The 18,838-nt window shown below is 43.3% G+C and overlaps 3 protein-coding genes across 6 annotated transcripts; 1 reads left to right on the forward strand and 2 right to left on the reverse strand.

Annotated features, from left to right (window-relative positions):
- Positions 1 to 130: 130 nt before the first annotated feature.
- On the reverse strand, positions 131 to 4,961 carry zgc:66448 (uncharacterized protein LOC327401 homolog). The gene is made up of 2 exons (XM_062466600.1): positions 4,546 to 4,961; positions 131 to 4,275 (listed from the first exon to the last, which is right to left on the reverse strand). Exons 1-2 carry the CDS (start codon positions 4,937 to 4,939, stop codon positions 767 to 769), a joined length of 3,903 nt encoding a protein of 1,300 aa, XP_062322584.1. The 5' UTR covers positions 4,940 to 4,961; the 3' UTR covers positions 131 to 766.
- Positions 4,962 to 5,269: 308 nt separating this feature from the next.
- Positions 5,270 to 9,616, reverse strand: si:ch211-261d7.3 (involucrin). 4 transcript variants are annotated; one of them, XM_062466605.1, is made up of 4 exons: positions 9,481 to 9,616; positions 8,179 to 9,200; positions 7,604 to 7,999; positions 5,270 to 7,356 (listed from the first exon to the last, which is right to left on the reverse strand). In XM_062466605.1, the coding sequence occupies exons 2-4, from the start codon at positions 8,432 to 8,434 to the stop codon at positions 6,407 to 6,409; spliced, it is 1,602 nt and encodes a 533-aa protein (XP_062322589.1). In that variant the 5' UTR covers positions 8,435 to 9,200; positions 9,481 to 9,616; the 3' UTR covers positions 5,270 to 6,406. The 4 variants fall into 4 exon arrangements, with proteins under 4 accessions (XP_062322589.1, XP_062322588.1, XP_062322587.1 ...); XM_062466604.1 differs by having other exon boundaries at positions 7,604 to 8,002; XM_062466603.1 differs by having other exon boundaries at positions 5,270 to 7,353; positions 7,604 to 8,026.
- A 1,505-nt stretch (positions 9,617 to 11,121) lies between these two features.
- On the forward strand, positions 11,122 to 16,481 carry LOC134024141 (zinc finger protein 420-like). Its single transcript, XM_062466606.1, has 2 exons — positions 11,122 to 11,372; positions 11,719 to 16,481. The coding sequence occupies exon 2, from the start codon at positions 11,903 to 11,905 to the stop codon at positions 15,128 to 15,130; it is 3,228 nt and encodes a 1,075-aa protein (XP_062322590.1). The 5' UTR covers positions 11,122 to 11,372; positions 11,719 to 11,902; the 3' UTR covers positions 15,131 to 16,481.
- Positions 16,482 to 18,838: the final 2,357 nt, after the last annotated feature.

An 18,838-nucleotide genomic window follows, 5' to 3' on the forward strand; every position in this document is an offset into this window, starting at 1 on the left:
CAGGATATTTTAGCTCGGCTTTCCTTGAACTAAGAGTTTGGCTAACATAGTTCAATTACTTTAAAGAGTTCTGACTGATTTAAAAAAAAAAAAAACAGGTAAAAATAAAATGCACACAGAATATGTATATATATTTTTAATTAAAGACATACAGCTAGAGGTTGTTATCCTCAGTTTTCTCCTCTCACAGATGTGGACAATATTAGTAAAAAGGACCCATTTCAGGCCTGTTTTTTTTTTTTTTAATCAATTTGAACCCAGATATAACCTGACCAAAGCAAGTTTGGATAAAATGTGTTATATGGTACAACGGTCAACAGTAATCATTGCCATTCAACACAAATAGTATTCATTTTCAACCTGTATGTAAGTATGAAAAATAAATGCTTTCTTAATGACTTGTGAATTACAAGACACTGGACATTATCAAGAACCAGAAACATGCAGACTTGAGTACAATACACATAAATGCATCAGAGTTCCCAAGTACCCAACACTCAAACTTGTCTAGTATGAATAATGGTAGGGAATGCGAAATCCAATAAAACCAAAATACTTAAAAAGTAACACAAATACATGAAGTAAAAAAATAAAAAATTACACCCATCATTTTCCAATGAAACCAAATAAACCTGTGTACAAAAGTGAAACCAGGGTAAATTACGTCTAGGCTAAAACAGCATACACAATGTTACATGATAACTTTTCCAATTGGTCTTCCTCCAAAACACTAGTCTGTACAGTAGCAACTATTCAGTCTTTGCTGTCATATCTCTCCCTGTGCATGCTGCAGGTAGTGCATTTGCAAATCGAGCTCACGAGGAAGAGAACAGCCACAGATCATGCATTGGAGAAGCCTGTCTGGAGCAAAAGGCACACAACCCCCAATTTTATGAGGTTCTGTCTGTGGGGCTAGCTGAGGTAGCTGCAGTGCCTGTGGAATATGCGGTCTCTCACTCATGATCGCCTGTGGAGTAAAAAAAATGTTTGGGTGTGGAGGTCTGGAAAGGGAACCGACTGCTACAGAGTGAAGGGGGTGAGGGGTGGGTAAAGCGAAAGGTGGAAACCGAGCAAGTGGAGGAGACATAAAAGGGGATGTCTGATTTATGATGATGCCTGTGCCTGTGATCATTGGCTGCTGCTGTCCACTTCTTGGCTTGATTGTTCCTGCATGCAGGATTTGAGGGCCAACTGGAGTGGTTTGGAAACCCCATACTGTAGGTCCTACCCCGTGCGGAAAACGGTGCAGGTCATACTGAGGTGGGAGGGGAACCTTGTGTGTGGACGTTGGTACATTGGTCCAGCCGAAGGGAAGTTGCTTTTGCTGTGACTGCAACTCTTGACTTGTACTTGTTTTTTCAGGGGAGCTTAAAGTCTTTGGAATTCCCAGTGAATTCAAGATGTTTCCCATCCCTGGAGATGATAGCGTTGAATTTGACAAAATTGTGTTTTGGCCCATTTGAGCTGAGGTGGCTAAACCTGAAGACCAATGACTCTGGCGCTCCAGTACATTCCAAGGAATCTCTGACTGCTTAACTGTCTGTGGCAAAGCCTGAGGGGCACCAAGATTCCATACTCTCGTGTCAGCTTTTTTAGGAGGCATGCATAACTCACTCCCACTATTTTGTGCCGACACCAGGACACCCGGCCATCGTGACCGTTGAGGTTCCTCACAAAGCTTCCTTGGTGAGCTCTGAGAAGTTGATACAACCGGAGAGTGCCTTACACTCCAAAGTGCTGCAACTTCCGGTAAACCGGTGTTGACAGAAAAGCTATGCTGAGATGAGCTTGAGGGGGCTAACTGTACAGCTGTGGGTGTGCTACCCCAACCTACGGCCTGGGGATGCCTCTGACGCTCCGTCTCACTCAGGTCTGAAAAGTTGGGGTACTTTGGCAAAGCTGCCGTGAGGGGTTTGGTCGCAAACTCTGTGGTTCCGCCATCTCGTAGGTGACGAGGCTCGAGAGCTGAACTTGGGCCAGGCTGTGACGAGGTGGTGACAGCCCATCCTGGACTCCTCTGCTGTGGGGCTGGCTGAGACGGGCTGACTGACGGCCTTTGTTGGGGCTGCTGTTGGGCTGATCTAAGAAGCTGAGGCATGGACACAGGCTTTAACTGCCCGCCTTCCACCTGCCACTGCACAGGCGGTGGCTCCTCTTGAGGCATCCAGTGCTCTTGCAGCTGCTGGCCTGGTAAATCCACCTGGGTGGACATCTTGGCTACCTGTGGCTGGACTGACTTTCTCTCCCACTCAGCACCTCTAGACATTGGAACTTGATAGGGAGAATAGTTTGGGGGAATAACCATAGTCGACCCGCCCGCCATTTTGGGCCAGAATTTTGGGCCCCTCCGGCCTCTGCTTCTAATTCTTATACCTAATGGAAAAGAGTGAGGATGGCTTTGGCTCTGGTGCTTACGTGTGTGTATTTTCTGATGCACCAGAAGGCTACTAAGCCAAGGAAATGACTTGTGACAGTCCTGGCAGCGATGGGGTCTTTCACCTGTGTGGGTGTTCATGTGGTCGCGCAATAGGTACGCTATCCCGAAGCTCTTATCGCAGATTTGGCACTTGTGGGGTTTGTCACCGTTGTGTGACAGCATGTGGCGCTGCAGTTGACTCTCGTCACTGTAGCCTTTACGGCACTGAGTGCACCGAAATGGTTTCTGCTGATGCAGCTTTAGGTGAGTCCTCATGTTCTGGAGAAAGGCAAAGTCTTTTCCACAATCCGGACACTTGTATGGCTTCTCACCTGTGTGGATAATGAGGTGCTGCTGCAGGTAATTATTAAATCTGAAGGACTTGTGACACACATTACACTGGTAAGGCTTATCCTTGGAATGAATACGCATGTGCAGTTCTAACACTGAGCGGTGACGGAAGGCCTTGCCACAGTCTGGACACTTTAATGGCTTACTACTCATGTCCTCCCCCCTCTGTTTCTCTGACGCAACACCACTCTGAAGTGGGATACCTCTCATGATCTCAAGCTCCCTCCGCACAGTCCTGACGCCGTATGGAGGCGGCCCGTGGGTCGACAGGTGGGTGCACAAACTCAACTGGTCAGGGAAAGTGAGAGGACAGTGGGGGCAGGTGTACGCATTCTCCCAGTTCTTGTTGACTCCGTTCTCTAGTCTCTCATACTCAGCCTCATGGATGAGCATGTGACCACGAAGGTCTGCAGGCTTGAGATACATCTGCGGGCATAGGGGACAGTTAAATATGCGTTTTGGCTCCACGTCTTGGTTTGTATTCTCCTTGTCTGGCCCTCTGACTTTACTGTGACTGGTCACATGAGTTTGTAAACTTTCCTGGTCTGGGAAAGAGAGGGGACAGATTGGGCAGGCAAAAGGGCAGCGTTTATGCTGGCGGCAGTGAGCCTTCAAGTTCTGGGCAAATGCAAACCTTTTCCCACAGTCTTGGCAACGGAAGGGCTTCTGGCCTGTGTGTAAATATTGATGCTGGTGCAAGAGGCTGCCATACTTGAAAGTCTTGCTGCAGATGTGGCACTGGTGGGGCCGGGTGGGCTGCTTGTGCTTTCGCCGGTGGTCTTCCATGACGGAGTAGTGTCTAAATACCATTCCACAGTCCGGACACTCGTAGGGCTTGAGGGCCGAGTGGCATCGCTGGTGGCAGCGCAGTGCAATGCCATTCGTGAAGCCCTTGTTACATTCCTGGCAGTGGAAGAGGACATCCAGTGAATGGGACTGTATGTGCTTCGTCATGGAGCACTTAAAGAAAAACTCTTTGCGGCACAAAGGGCAGCGGTAAGGCTTCTCTGGAACACTGTTGCAGACACGCTGGTTCAACTTGGCTGGTGCAGAGACGGTCATTCTACAGCGCTCACGCGGATAAGTCATGAGTTGAATCCCCCTTGGTTTTTGGTTTGTGGCCTGCTCCTCCTTTTCTCTGTGTTCGCTCCGGTGTTTTATGAGGGTGCTGCGATGCTGGAAGCTAAGGCCACACTCCTTGCAGGTGAGAGAGGCGAGCTCACCCTCATGGGTATGGAAGTGGCGGTGCAGGTTAAAAGTCTCCCGACGTGTGAATATCTTTCCACACTCTTTGCATACAAGCCTTTTCTTTCTTGTCTGAACCGTTTTCTCTTCTCCCAATCCTGTCCTTCCATGTTCCATCTTCTCCTCTCTTCTGTCATTCACTTCATCACACAATACCTCCACTGGACTTATTTCTTCATCAAAATCTAATGTATCTTTACCGCGGTCCTCTGCTTTTGAAACATCCTCACTTTCAAGTGCTTTTTCCATGTTATCCTTACGTACTGTGAATGCAAAACAAAACAAAAATAGATTTCTATAAAGTGTTACGTATATAATTGCTAAGCAAAATGATCATTTAAGGAAAAAATACAACTACTGCGGTAGTAGTAAAGTGGAAGAGACTGCATTAATATAAGCACTGAGAAACAACGCTAACACACGCAATCTTTAAGAAGCAACCCATAATAGATATTATGATGTGTAGCTAAATTCCAGTTTATATAGCTGGCTAGCAAGCTAGTTGTGAATAATTGATTTCCCAGCTCACTTACTGTCTATTCCATTCTCTTTCGAGTACTCCCGTGCATCCTCCGGATCATCCTCCGTTTCAGACCAGTCGAAACGCAGTTTTTTGGGGGATAAGTGTATGTTGTTAATCTTTTCATCATCACATGTTAGATCAACCACTGAACTATCTTTTCTCACAACATCATCCCCAGCTGTAGCATTGCTAAGAGGTTCATTCTGTCCTGCAAACCCATCGCCACTTGTACCGCATTCTCGGTTATTAAATGAATTCTCGAAAGTTACAACGCTTTCACTTTTCTCAGCCCATTCAAATGTACTTTCAGATTCACACTGGTCTGTCATCCCCCCAGGTTCTTCCAGTTTCTCGCTACGAATACCCTGCTTAACCTGTGATTCGAGTGAGTGCACAGCGGCCATGTTTTAACACTCATGCACCCCGGCTCTCTTCCTCGTCAACAAAGCAGCAGTAAAAGCGAATGTTCTGTGACGTAGCGGGCCCCGTTTCAACACTAGAAATGCAGCCTTCGTTTCTCCTTTTCTCATCTTGTGCTTTTATCAAAAAGTTGTAGCAAATGTCATTTAAAAATTAAAATAGGTCATTTCAAGAATCGAAGCAAAAATGTTCTAACGCAGTCTAATGTGTGTGTTGGTATAATCTCATTACATACTATTATAGAGCTCTGGTGAGAAATACACACATTGGGAAAATTGAAATAATGTACCCTAATATCTCTGGGAATATTTGTTTAGAGTTGACTTTATTAATCATTAGGGTTTACATTTTGGGTGAACAGATTTTAGCTATTTACCGTACAAAGTAAAAAAAAATCAAAATGGTACATAAATGTTTGTTTGCAGTTTCCTTTTGAATTGTACTATCTACACATTAAGCTGCATGCAATATAAGAGTGCACTGCACAGTACCCAATAGAACGATCAATACATTTAATCCATGAAAACCAATATTAGTTTCATTTAACCTTGTTAAAAATGCATCAAGAAAGATGATTTTCTATTTAAGAACTATACTGGGAAATATTGGTAGTAACATGTTGTCGTTATTATACCTGAATGGTAAACTACAGTGCAATGCTGTCTACTGTCAACCATTTGGTTGAATCTTTTCCCACAAATCATGCAAAATTATGATTGATAATTGATGATTTACCCTAGACTGCAGAGCATTAAAAAACATATATGTAAGTGCTTTATGTCAATGTAACGATTGTCTATATACAATTTAGACAGTGCCGGGTTAAGTGATTAATATGATTTATTCATTATATTGTTTTCTTCATCTGGACACTGAAAAGCACCTTATTACATTAAGTAATCATGAATCCAATAAAGTGCATGATTTTCCTGGAGTCACTAGAGAACACACAGTAAACTCCCTCACAGCCTCTACACATTAACTAGTGTTAAACGAGTTGAATTGTTTTCCATTAATTGATGTATAGTACTTAAAACGTGTAGGAAACTAGACTTGCTTTTTTGTAATGTACTAACTCAATCAGAACATTAACATAAATCCTGTACATGCAGTACATAAGCCCAGCACGATCACTGCAATAAAATCCTTCTTTTAAATGACATAAGCTTTTGCACAAAGCACAAATTAATTCAAAGGCTTAGTGTCATAACCCAGTTTAGCAGATATATTTGCATTTTAGCATCTAAACCATTAACATCCAATTGCATTGATGATCAACTACTGTACCACTGACTGTGGAACCGGACACACTGCAATTTAGCCAATATTTATTTTGTGGACAGACAAACATCCAAATCCATATCTTTGTTTTTAATACATTTCACTATCTGTGAAGAACCCTGCAGTTGTGAACAAATGGGATATTATTTGTAAAATATACACACACATCTCTAGCGCCGCCGTCTTCTCCTATGATCTACAGTTCTCCCCCGCCGAGGCCGTTGGACAGTTCCTTTCACCCCCACGGGTGGGTCAGGATGGAAGGTACCATCCAGTATATCTGGGGGAGGTGGCAACGTTGGGATTGCTGAAGCTGGCTGACTACTATGAGGTTGAGAGGTTTGCTGTTGAAAGTGTTGCTGATGCTCCTGTGGCTGCTGCTGTACTGGTTGTGGTTGCTGCTGTGTTGCCTGTTGTAGCAGTGGGTGTTGCTGTGACGGTTGTATCAGCTGTTGTTGCAACTGTTGCACGTGTTGTAGTTGTGACTGTTGTATGTGTTGTTGTGACTGTTGTATGTGTTGTTGTGACTGTTGTCCATGTTGTTGTTGTGCCTGAGTCTGCTGTGGAATCTGCTGCTGAGTTGGCTGCGCCTGCTGAACCCTTGGTTGTTGTTGCTGCTGTTGTGTTTGAGGCTGCTGCTGTGCCTCCAGGACTCCCAGAAGCCTTTGCAGCAGGACATTGTTTTGTTGTAGACTGTGCGCCAGCGTTTCTTGTGAGGCAACTAGTGTTCTCATGTCGCGTCGAAAACCTTCTCCGAATTCCCTCAGACTCTGCTCCACTCGGTCGCCTAGCTGCAGAGCCGCATCCCCCAGCCCTCGAAGCTCGTCTTCCAGCCAGGAGCCACGAGGAGGGGCCTCTAGGGGACCCTGCTGGGCACCAAGGGAGGGCTGAGGACTAGGCTGAGGGCTCCCGTTAAGGAAAGGGGCACTGTAGAGAGGAGAGGGAGGCAGCCAGCGCTCTGAGGCCGGGGGTGGTCCTATGCCTAGTCCAAGACCTAAGCTCAGTTTATCCTCCATGCTGCTCTCTGCACCCTCATCAGCCTCTCCTGTCTCCCCTTCCCGCTCACCAACATCCTCTTCTTTGTCCAAGCCATCTCTCTCAGACCCTTCACCCCCTCCTGCTGGAATAGATTAGAAAATAATTATGTATATTTGGATTCTGTGAAGTCATTTGTTTATATTCAACATTAAGTATTCGTGGCCACTGAGAATTTGAGAAAAAGTACTATGATGGCAAAAAAGGTCAATTTGGACTTGGCAAGGCCTAATTTGGAATGACCTAACTTATTGATCAGTAGTTTTCTATGGACAAAGTAATTCCGTTCAATATCAAACCAATTACCTTTATAACAAATAACATACATTTACCTGGGTCAGAATCTGTTAAGCATTGGAAAGTGGTCTTTCCTCTGGTGCTTTGCTTCTGCCTGTTCTGATGGAGCCTGGGACTGGCCTGCGACCGGCCCAGCATTGAAGCCCCTCTGCTGGAGGGCAGGTAGCAGCTGCGGTGCCGGGCGTCAGCCAGCCTGCCCCCGTTGCGTCTCTTCAAATCATCCCAGCGCTTCTTGACCTCCCGGAGGGTGCGCGGGACTCTGGACACGGCATTGACTCTCTCCAGGATGTCTGCCCAAATGCGCTCTCTCTCCCGACGTCGGAGCCTCCCGGCTGGGCCGAAGAGCTCTCCCTCGCACCGTGTGACTTCCGACACCAGCACCTCCAGCTCGGCTCCGCTGAAACGGCTCTTCCGTTTGCCCACACCACCTGCTGCTAGCGCAGAAGAGACACCTCTGTCTACCAAGGGAGAGACGAAGACACAGAAAGACATGCGTACAAATAATAATTTCATCAAGTCTCTTAAATTTGGTTTTACAGTGGCTTAAGACCACCTTATATCCATTTCTACTGTTTCACTATGATATACTTGTTTATGAAACACAGCTTACTTTGTTCAATGGACAGGAGGTCGTCTGAGGACATGCCAGGAGCCATGATGTTGGGATGCACCACAACAACATTGAAGGGAAGTCCCCCAGGCAGCCCACTGCTGTGGTCACAGCTCCCATCGGAGTCCTCATCCTCCCTGGGGAAGCCGTCCTCTGAGACTGCCCCTCCTAAGGGTCCTTCTGGAGACTCCACTTTTATGTGCATGGGAGGTGATTGCTCATACAGCAGTCCACCTTCCTCGTAGTACTCTGTCATGAGTCAGGCCTAGGTCACAGACAGACTGCCTGGCAGGTTAACTGGTCCATTCACACAGGGTCTGAGGGTTTAGCTCAGTGGCTAGAGCACTTCACTGCAGATCAAGAGTTCACAGGTTCAAATCCCTTCCTGTAGTGTTTTGCTTTGAATTAAAGCGTCTGCTAAATACATACATACATAGCCTGCAGGTACTGCAGTAGTGTATCTGCATGCAGGATATAACTGACTGGCTCTAAGCTGTCACAGGGCACGGTACATGTTCATAGGAAACTGCTGTACAAATATAAGCTCAGTGGTGTTAATATACTTTATAAAAAGATATTTTCACCATACACACAATTACTTTAAATGCAATAATTGCACAATTGCAGTAAAAAGCTATTGGAGGGCATCCACTTTGTTGGTCACCCCACCACTGCATAAGCCTACACTTAAAGCAGATTGTCTTGTGATCATCTCATAACAAGATCAGGAACTGAGATCAGTGGAATATAAACTAATTAAACATTAAGATGATTTGAGCAGAAAGAGTCAATGGGGTGGACATTCACCCTGCTATATGAGAACATATTCGCTGAAAGCTAATAAGTAGTCCAGCAATTCATTTTTATAAAAATAAATTAAACGAAAGATTAATCAGCAGAGATATATAAGAAGTAGAAATGTTTGTAGGACCATCAAAAAGTCGAATATGTTGCATTCCAGCGGCAATCTTCATGCCACAATCGTCAGTCAAGGAACATCGACAAGGAAGGGAATATAAAGTCTGTAACAGAAAAATACACAATAATACACGTCTTAGCTATATCATCTTTTTAGGGATAGCTCACAGTTTTCAACCGGTAAATCAGACTTAATACACCCATTATGTTCTGTCGCATCGATGCGCTTTTTTTCTGCACCACATCCGCAATGGTTGCGCATTCCGCATACATTAGCCAGGTAGCTGATGTAGCAACGAGCTGGCAAGGGTATGCTACCAGTAAGTTATAACTAGCAAAAACTTTGATTCGACTGTCTGATGAGAAATGTTAAGTTTTACTCACATTTAGCTAAGTACAAGACGGAGACAAAACAAAACAAAAACACGTTTGATGCATGCATCTGGTCCTATCAGGCTTGAAATTGTACACAAACCGTTGAGCGTCGCTGGATAATGACGTCACAAATGCCCTGTCAAAAGGTTTTCTCAGAAGACGGAAAAACCTGTGTGTGCCCTCTACTAGCGTATATGTTGGCCTCCTTGAAACTTAGTCAAAATAGGATTTGAAAATGAGTTACATGTGTTACACGGAGACAGATATTATGTATTGGATGTTCAATTTATTTTATACTTACTACACAGTTACAATAAATAACAACAGCAGGTGGTTATTTGGAGTGTACTTGTTTTGTTTATAACAATACTATTAGAAGTAGTGTTATGTTTTCATTTTCAAATCTAGTTACTGTGTTGAAACCTACATGCTTGAGAGATGGAGAGAGGAGGATACATATTTGTATGCTACTGTACTTCTAGTATTTAGGGTAAAAAATATCCCTATTAGTATGGTGGGGTGGGCAGTTGGCACAATTATTACAAACCTTGTGATCACATGCAGCCATCTAACAGTGGATGTGGAACACAGGTGTTCCTTCTCATTATGTTATACATTCTAGGCATTTCTAGCCACTTATCTTAAATTAAGATCATATTTAAAGCTGAAATTTCTCACTAGAAATGGCAGCAGAGTCAGACAGATTGCAATCCATGGATTAGTTGAAGTCAGATGTTAAAGGGATGTTTAACATAAACCAATGCTACCAAAGATAGGCCTATTGGATATTCCCATTTCTATTTTAATTTCAACTAAAGTGCTACCTGATAAAAAAAAAGTAGAAAAAAATAAGCAAATTAGGCTAATACTGGGAATTTGGGTTTCTCTGTGACTAAGACACAAATATATTACTTGTTTGACCATACTCTAAAATTGTGCCTGTAAAGAAAGTAGCCTATACCATGTTGATACTTTTACATCACTTAACTTCTGTGTGGCCAAAGACTAAGCCAGTCTCAAGTCTCACTCATTCGCCATGAGACTCACGCATTTCAGTCATTTCTCGCTCTCACGCAACACCTTGTATTTCTCACGCATTTCAACCATTTCTGACGCTGGGATGTAAGGGATGATTATATATGATATATATATTATATATATTATATTATATAAAATTAATGGACGAGGCGCAAGCATACTGAGATATAGTTGTCTCGGGTTATACAGTTGTAAATTCCCAGGCTAGATTATGTTAGGCGGAAGCTACGAAAATCAAGAGAATAAGCAAATTTTGTTTAGTCAGTGTCGTTATAAAATCACTCCATCTCACAAACCAATAATGTATGTGCCAACCAAACAACACAACCATGAAGTACTTCATTCACCTGACTCTCAGCTAATTATTTGCCCATTATCTCTAAATGCACAGCATGTTATGAGCCTGTGTCATGGCAAAATAGTGACCTTCTGCTAAACACTGCTATCCACAGTTTATATAGCCTACGTCTACAGCAGTGTTTAGAGACCAAACATTCACAATAAGTTTTGGGCGGATTGTCACTTTTTGGCAAAACACCGGCGCATCCCTAACTAAAAAACGATGCGCTTTGGAATGTCGACTATTGATGATGACATTAACAACGCGACGCTTGTTCTTTCTGCGGCAACAGAACTAAAATCGTAATAAGTAGGAGAGGATCAGGCGGCAAATAATTAATCAACTCTTCTTAATTCGTGCGTTTTGAGTAAAGCTTCATTACTAAAGGTGGCTCATCATGTTAACCATGTTCATCATTATGGTAGCAGACTAGCTAGAGAGCTACGTTAGAAAACGTGAGCTGCCAGTTCGACGAGGTTCTTAAGCCAATGCTAACAAAATATGACCACGTAATTGCTAATGGGTGAGTATGAATTGTACTGCATAATATCTGAATAATAATCACACGTGTCATGATCTTTAAACATTTGTACTTATTTATATGGTCAGGTGTTCAATGAACATTTTTTTTACACAGACTCAACCAGCTTCCAGTGACCCTGTAACGTGGAAACTACACACTGAAAGTAGTACTTTTAGTGAATAATTAGTTAATCACATGTAATTAATCTTGAAAGTTGACAAGATATTTATTGTAGTGCAGGTCCTTCTAAAATGATAGTAAGGCAAATTCTCAACCTGTGTTGGCTGTGTGTGTTTTTAATTTTTATTATTAATCTGTGACTACATTGTGTCATTGTTATTTATAGACATCTGAAGAAAGGATCTGCGTCAAGGGAGATGTTTTAGAAGGAAAACACTGGTGGAGTTAACGATAAGTACAAGAGAAATCACAACATAAGGAATCACACAAAGACCCAGACAAAACTTGACAAGGCTGGAAATGAACGTGTGGTCAAGTTTCTCCCATTAGAATGCCACATTGTTGATCCTATGAACATAATGAATTCTATCTCTGAAATGCATGTGGATAGGCCTGTAGAGGGGCAGGTACGTAGGAAACGTGGCCGCCCTCCCAAGAAATCTAAAATGCCTTTACAAACCGTACCATGCCCTCCTAGTTTACAAGGAATAAAGGATACAGATACATTATCTGCAACAACAAATGTTGCTCCTTTAAACACAAAGTGTGCAAAAGCTGTCAATGGCAACTCATGCAACACACCTGATGTGGAACCTTCTCTAAACCATGAACGTATTAACTCTGAAAATCCTATCTGTGACTCCTCCAATCACGATCTTAAACCTCCAGATTCTATCCCAGTGCCACAGAAAAGGAAGAGGGGTCGACCAAGAAAAACTGTTAACACAGCTATAGGGGGAGCAACGGCAGATTCTGGTACTCCTGGTGTGGGGGCGCCTGTGAAGGAATCCACAAAGTCCCCACCTCACTCAGGTGTGCACGATGCGACAGAAGTCCACCCTGGAGGGAGACCGAGGAGGACGAGAGGGATACTGCACAATCTCACCCCAGAAGGAAGGGGACCTCCAGAAGTTGAGGTATCTATATCCAGTGGTATTTCAGAGAGACCAGTCATGAGGCAGGTGGCGCTAGCACTGATAGGATTACGTTCAAATGAGGCAGCTGTGACTGCCCAGGATAAAAAGCAGTGTGGTCCCGCAACTTCTGTCAACACCAACCCTGAAAAGTCACTCAATTCTGGGATTGATACAAGGCCAACGTTGCCCAGGGATGTTTATTCCCAACAAGCTGTCATGTCTCCAGATGTCATATGCTCTCATGGAATGAGGATGTCAGCTAGGAGTGGTGAAGTCTTCTCTAAAGTGAAGATGGAGGAAATTGAGTTGGAGCTAGACAATGATCATCCAATGTCAAATTCTTTACAATCCCACACAGACACCACTGTGAAGCCGGAATTCCCTGTTAGTAAATTTGATCAAACGGAATTTGAAAAGCCATCCAAAGTTGACAAACGCAGAGGAAATTTCAAAATACTGAAGGAGATGCAAGAACACCAGAAAATACTTCAGAGCACTCACATTGGTAAAAAGCCCCGTAAGAAAAAAAGGTCTTGGTGGGATGACAGAGGGGATCTCCAAAGTAAGATCTCAAGGACAGAATATGGACTGGAGAATGAAGCTATAAACGGACTCAAAAATTGTTATCGCAGGACTCGGCGGCGACGGGGCAACCCTTCAAATCATGTGGAATGTGAGGTCTGTGGTCGCACTTTTAAATTCCAATCCCTGTATATTATTCACAAACGTACTCATACAGGGGAAAAGCCTTACAAGTGTTCTGATTGTGGCAAAGACTTTGCTCAGCTCTCCAACTTTAACACACATAAGAAGAGCTCCAAGTGCAGCCACCAGTGTCCACATTGTGAAATCAAGATATCAAGTGCAAAAGAGTTTCATATTCACTGCAAGATTCACGAGGCCCAGAAATCTAAGCCTAGGAACAGGAAGCATATTCAAAGGGATGTCACTCAAGAAGTCAGAGATTCTTCAAATAACAAAGCTTACCCTTGTACATACTGTGGGAAAGTATTTCGATTCACTTCTGCACTTACGGTTCATTTACGTGTACACACTGGGGAAAAGCCATTCATCTGTCAAGTCTGTGGGAAAGGCTTTACGCGGGGCCATACCCTACACACTCATATGGGGAAACACTTGGCTGTGAATCCTTATTCCTGTAATCGATGTGGAAAACAGTTCTTAAAACTTAACGTTGCAGAAAGGCATGTATGCTGCAGATACAATGTCAAGCATGAAGAACCTTCATTATCTTACACATGCCATGTCTGTAAAAAGACGTTTTCCAAAAACGGTCAGTATAATGACCATTTGCAAACCCATTCTGGTGCAAAGCTTTTCTGCTGTGCGTTCTGTGATCAGCTCTTTGGTGATTTGTCCGAGTGTAATGCACATAGCCAAGCATGCTCTGAGAAAAAGACAGCTTTAAACCTCCTTACAAGTGTCAAGGATCAGTCAGCAGCAACACAGTCAGATGCTCCTTCACCTTTCCTCAGTCAGTCAGCACCGTATCCCACACCACTCTCAACAACATCTGCCTCATTACAGAGAAGTGAACCCTTGGGGCCACTGAAACCCAGAGGCCCCCAGATCTCACAGACCCGCCCCAAAAAGATTGTGTCCTCTATCCTACCCTTCCAAACAAGCATCATACCCTCCCATCATTTCTCCCACTTTGTATCCAAGTTAAACAGACTAGATCAGAGATCGGACCCCAGGAAGTACTTATGCCCACGCTGTGGGCGTTTGTTCAGACACATGGGGCGGCTCAGGGCACACATGCTTACTCACGCCCGTGACCAGACGTACACCTGTGGCCGCTGCGGCAAGACCCTGGAGAACTGGAGAAAGCTCTGGCAACATCAGAGCGTCCACCGGCAGAAGACTGGACGGTTTTCCTGTCCTGAGTGTGGCCGCGGGTTCCGCTTCGTGGGGCCCTATAAGAAGCACATGAAGGAACACCCTGAGTACCGGTGGATTCAGCAGAGGCCCAATAGAGCCTTCCCCGGCCTCGCACGGCAGCCCCTGCTTCTACCTTATCAGTGTGAGGAGTGCGACGCAAGCTTCGAGGCTCTAGATTTGCTGTTCAGTCACCAGCTTGGCCATTCCCCCTCACAGTACTCAGACAATGGCTGTGACACGGAGTATCGTTCAGACACTGAAGACCACGACGCACAACAAGGCATAACTTTAACCCTTAGCCCTCACACGGTCAGCTGTGGAACAAACTCGCACCCTGGACCGCATCATCCCTACCATTACCCCTCCCTGCCTGGGAGTTCTGACCAACCCTGTTTCCTGTCAAATCACGCAGACCCACTTTACGCCCTGTCACCACAGACAACTGCTGCCTCCCTACTCCAAAGTCCCAATGTCCCACAAGACCTCAGACCTTTTCAAACCGACTTAACTCCCACCAGCTCCACTTCGGGCCCACAGGCACAGACAATGGCCAGACTACACGAACAAGAAAGTAGTATATTTGGGAAGCCAGTTCGAAAGTATGAAAAAACAACTAAAGTCAACAATAACAGTTGTTCTTTCATCAGGACAAGGGAAAGCACAGGTGTTGGTGTTAAGTGTGTGGAGTGTGGCGAGATGTATTCTGTCATATCAGACCTGTATGATCATTACTTGCAGCATGCCAGGGGAGAGTTGTGATGTAGAAGTACCCTCACCCTCAATGTCCCAGGTCAATCATGTGTGCCTCTTTGTGATCAGGAACGCTTTATGGTCAAATGCACAGAAGGTTTGGTTCTATTTTCAGGTCAGGAGTGTATAGAGACCCTTACTTAAGAGGTTAATGCTAGGTTTGATTTTTGTATGCTCGATTTTTATCATGGGGTGCAGGTTATACTACACTAATGACAATGATCATTAAAGAAAACAAGATTGAGTTAGTTATGAATTGAACATTCTATACTGAAAATATTGTGAATTGAAACTGTCTTTTTTACTTCTCAATGGCTGAATCTTGGAGAGCTTCAGCCATTGTGTAAAACATGTTATGGTATTATTTATTGTTCAGTATTATTTGCTAGTTATACAAGACACATTTACAGAGAAGATTAACTGGAGTTTTCTACTTTCTTTTTCTGTCTAGTTTCTAACATTGAAATTAGTTGAAAATCAGTAGGCCTACTTCGTCTGGCTATCAGTTTGTTATCCCACAGAATGTGAAGGACAACAACGTTTTTACATAACAGAACTGGCAGTTAGTTTCATGGCAACACTGTGGGTTGCCTGGATTGATAATCTTCTAACAGAAACCCTTAACAGTCACTTGAAGCGTGACATATCCATCCAGTACTTGATAAGTATTTTGTAAACAGTGTTACATTCTGACGTTGCGACGGTGGCGTACAGGGTGCTATACATGCGTCAAAACATTAGTCAATTCGGCTATTTTATTCGTAATTTTTTTTCATGATAACTGAACATGTGCATGAGGTGGAACCGTCTTTGCAGTCAGATGCTGAATGAACATCTGTAGGGAACGTGATGGACGATTTAATCAATGATACCTCGGGGTGGTGACCTGAGCTCTGTATTTTGGTATATTTGTGAATAAAACGTCTAATGAAAATATGATCTATATTGTGTGTGATGACGTCAGCGTTGTTAATATACAACTGGCACTGAGTCTCTTTAAAGGAGTATGGGGCGGCATTAAATGTACATATTTTAATGGTCATTGTTAAACAAAAAGATGAAAATGTTAAAGAGGAGATGATATTCGTTACTTTCAAACACATTGATAACAAGGACACACAACCAGGTAGGCCTACTGCATGGTCTGATTTGATAAACACTGTTAATAATCTAAAGAAATTCAGATAATCTTTATCAGTTTGATATTAACTTTATCTTCCTCCCATTCTACTGCTGTTATTTCCCACCATTACATTGCTGATCATTTGACATGTAAATAGAGATTGCTTCGCAGTTGCATTACATCCTTTTCCTGTCATACTGTAGATTAATCTCGTTATTGTTTGAATGGCATGGCCAGAAACTTGCTCCAGGGAACCCTTCAGCCAGTGAACAGAATGACATCACGGAGGAAGTTCCATTCTACAAGCAGGGGGTGGAGGGAAGGTTGATGGAGCAATACTGTCATTGTCATTGAGTATACAGGTTATGTCTGTGCTCTTAGTGCATTTTGCCTCGTGTCTGATACAATTTATTCAACAATAGTGGACAACAGTCTGAAAACTACTGATGTTTTGGGACAGGATTGGTTAGTGGTTAGCATGGTCGGCTCCTAGACAAAAAAAGTGGGAGTTCGATCCCCAAAATGCCCTGACTAACCCCAACCTGCTCTTTAATACTTCTAATTGAACTCATTGTACGTCGCTTTGGATAAAGGCGTCTGCTAAACGACTTAATTGTAATATTTGTGAAAATGATCCCCCTGCTGGTGAAAAAGGCAAAATGGTGGTTTAAATACAATGGTGGTACTTGGAAAAAAACTGTTTGCTAAGCAGTGTAACGTATAACATGGCTTAAACAAGTCAAGACACAGTGTGACCTGCTAATTGTGTCAAACTTGGTGATTAGCGGACCCATCTCCAGGCCTCAGAATCCCTCCAACAACCACAAACAAACACCTGCGACCGTTTTTTCCCCTCCCTCTGCTATACAGGGGTGCCAGAGTCTAGCAGTATAAACGGGGTAAAATGTACCAAAGTGTAACTATTTCCACCCCTCTTTCAAAAAGGCATGTTGTTATTATTCAACATGCCATTAGGATTTATACATCAAAATATAATTTTTGTTGAGTCTGATGATGTAGAGGATTTCTGCGGCAACATATACATTGAAATCCTATTTCACTTTGGATAAAAGCTTCTGCTCCTTGCTGGAAATGGAAATTCTGTGTATCAGTTTCAGTATGTCTTGTGGTTGGAGAAGAGCTCATCAGGAAAAGGTCTGTTCTTTCCCATCTTACATGACCAGAAACAGAACGTATAGCCAACTGCTTGATGTGTATGTGGAAACTACTTGAATATATTGATGTTATATAGATTTTTTGAGGTGGAAAAACATTTAACTAAATCATATTCCATATAGAGTTGTTGAGGGTTTAACATCTTACTATCAGGGCTTTGTTAAATTAGCATGGGTGTGCTTAAGCCTTTGGCGAGAGCACAACCATTGTTCTCTCTCATGTATATTTTTATTATTGGGTGTGCTCAAGCCTTCGGCGAGAGCACAACCATTGTTCTCTCTCATATATATTTTGATTATTAGTATTTATTTTCCCACCCCTAAGGATCCCTCAATATTTGGACTACATAGACAACGTTGGTGTCAAAAGATTCGTCTTGGTAGCGATTGTGTTGCTTGTATTTTTATTTATGTTCCGTTTCACGGTTTAAGTTGAAATTAAGTTTTTGTGGCGAAAAGTTACGCTAACGGTGGCTAACTTGCTAGCCACAGTCACTGACGTTACTAACGTCACTAACTTCACAAAAACGCGTGACAACCTTTAGCAGAAGAACATTAGTTTAGCAGCTTGTTAAAGATCCTGTAAAGCAAATTCCATGATTTGCTTCTCAGTACATTATATACGTGTGAAATGAGTTGCTGAAAGCATGTGCAAAGCGTGAAAACACATCTCACATCCCATTCGCTATTCACCTCGCTAGTCAATCTACTTCAGACAGGCTACGGCCAACACGACAGTAGCCGCAACTCGACACATGGCCGATTATTTTCTTCTTAAAAATCTTGATTTTATTTGGGGACAATGACATGGCTCGATAGCTGGCTAGTCTTGTTGTTAAACATACTTTCAAATTATAATTACTGTTTGGAGAATATGTCAACTTTGATGCGGTCATCTCACATCAATTTTCTATTCAACTCGCTCCACAGGCTGCGGCTGTGGAGCGTACTGTATATGGCCGATACTGTTCGTGAAAATCTTGATATTGATTTTGGGACAGTGTCATGGCTGGTTAGCTAGCAAATCTTCTTGTCAAACATACTGTAAAATGATATTTACTGTTTGTCAACCGTACACAATGTTATTGCCTTTTAATCTTGCTAGCATAACGTTAGCTTTCGGGCTAATAGCTCATCCAAAGGAAAGCCGGTGTTGGTTCTATGTAGCCTGGCTGCCAGCCCAACTTCGTCCCGCCCACAAAAAAATTTGGTCGGGAAGTTGGGTCTGGAGGGTCTCGCATTGTGGACAAGTACAGAAAACCCAATTCTGGGCGGACCAATGAAATTGCCAGGGCGGGCTTTATACGATGATGGACAGATGAACAACAGTAACGTAATCACCCACGTCACAAAAGAGCCCTTAAGTTGAATTCGTTTTGAACAAACATACTGCTGGAGATCTGGGATGTTATGATTCTG

The sequence above is a fragment of the Osmerus eperlanus genome, chromosome 7 (genome assembly GCF_963692335.1).
Source record: "Osmerus eperlanus chromosome 7, fOsmEpe2.1, whole genome shotgun sequence".
Classification (NCBI taxonomy): Eukaryota; Metazoa; Chordata; class Actinopteri; order Osmeriformes; family Osmeridae; genus Osmerus; species Osmerus eperlanus.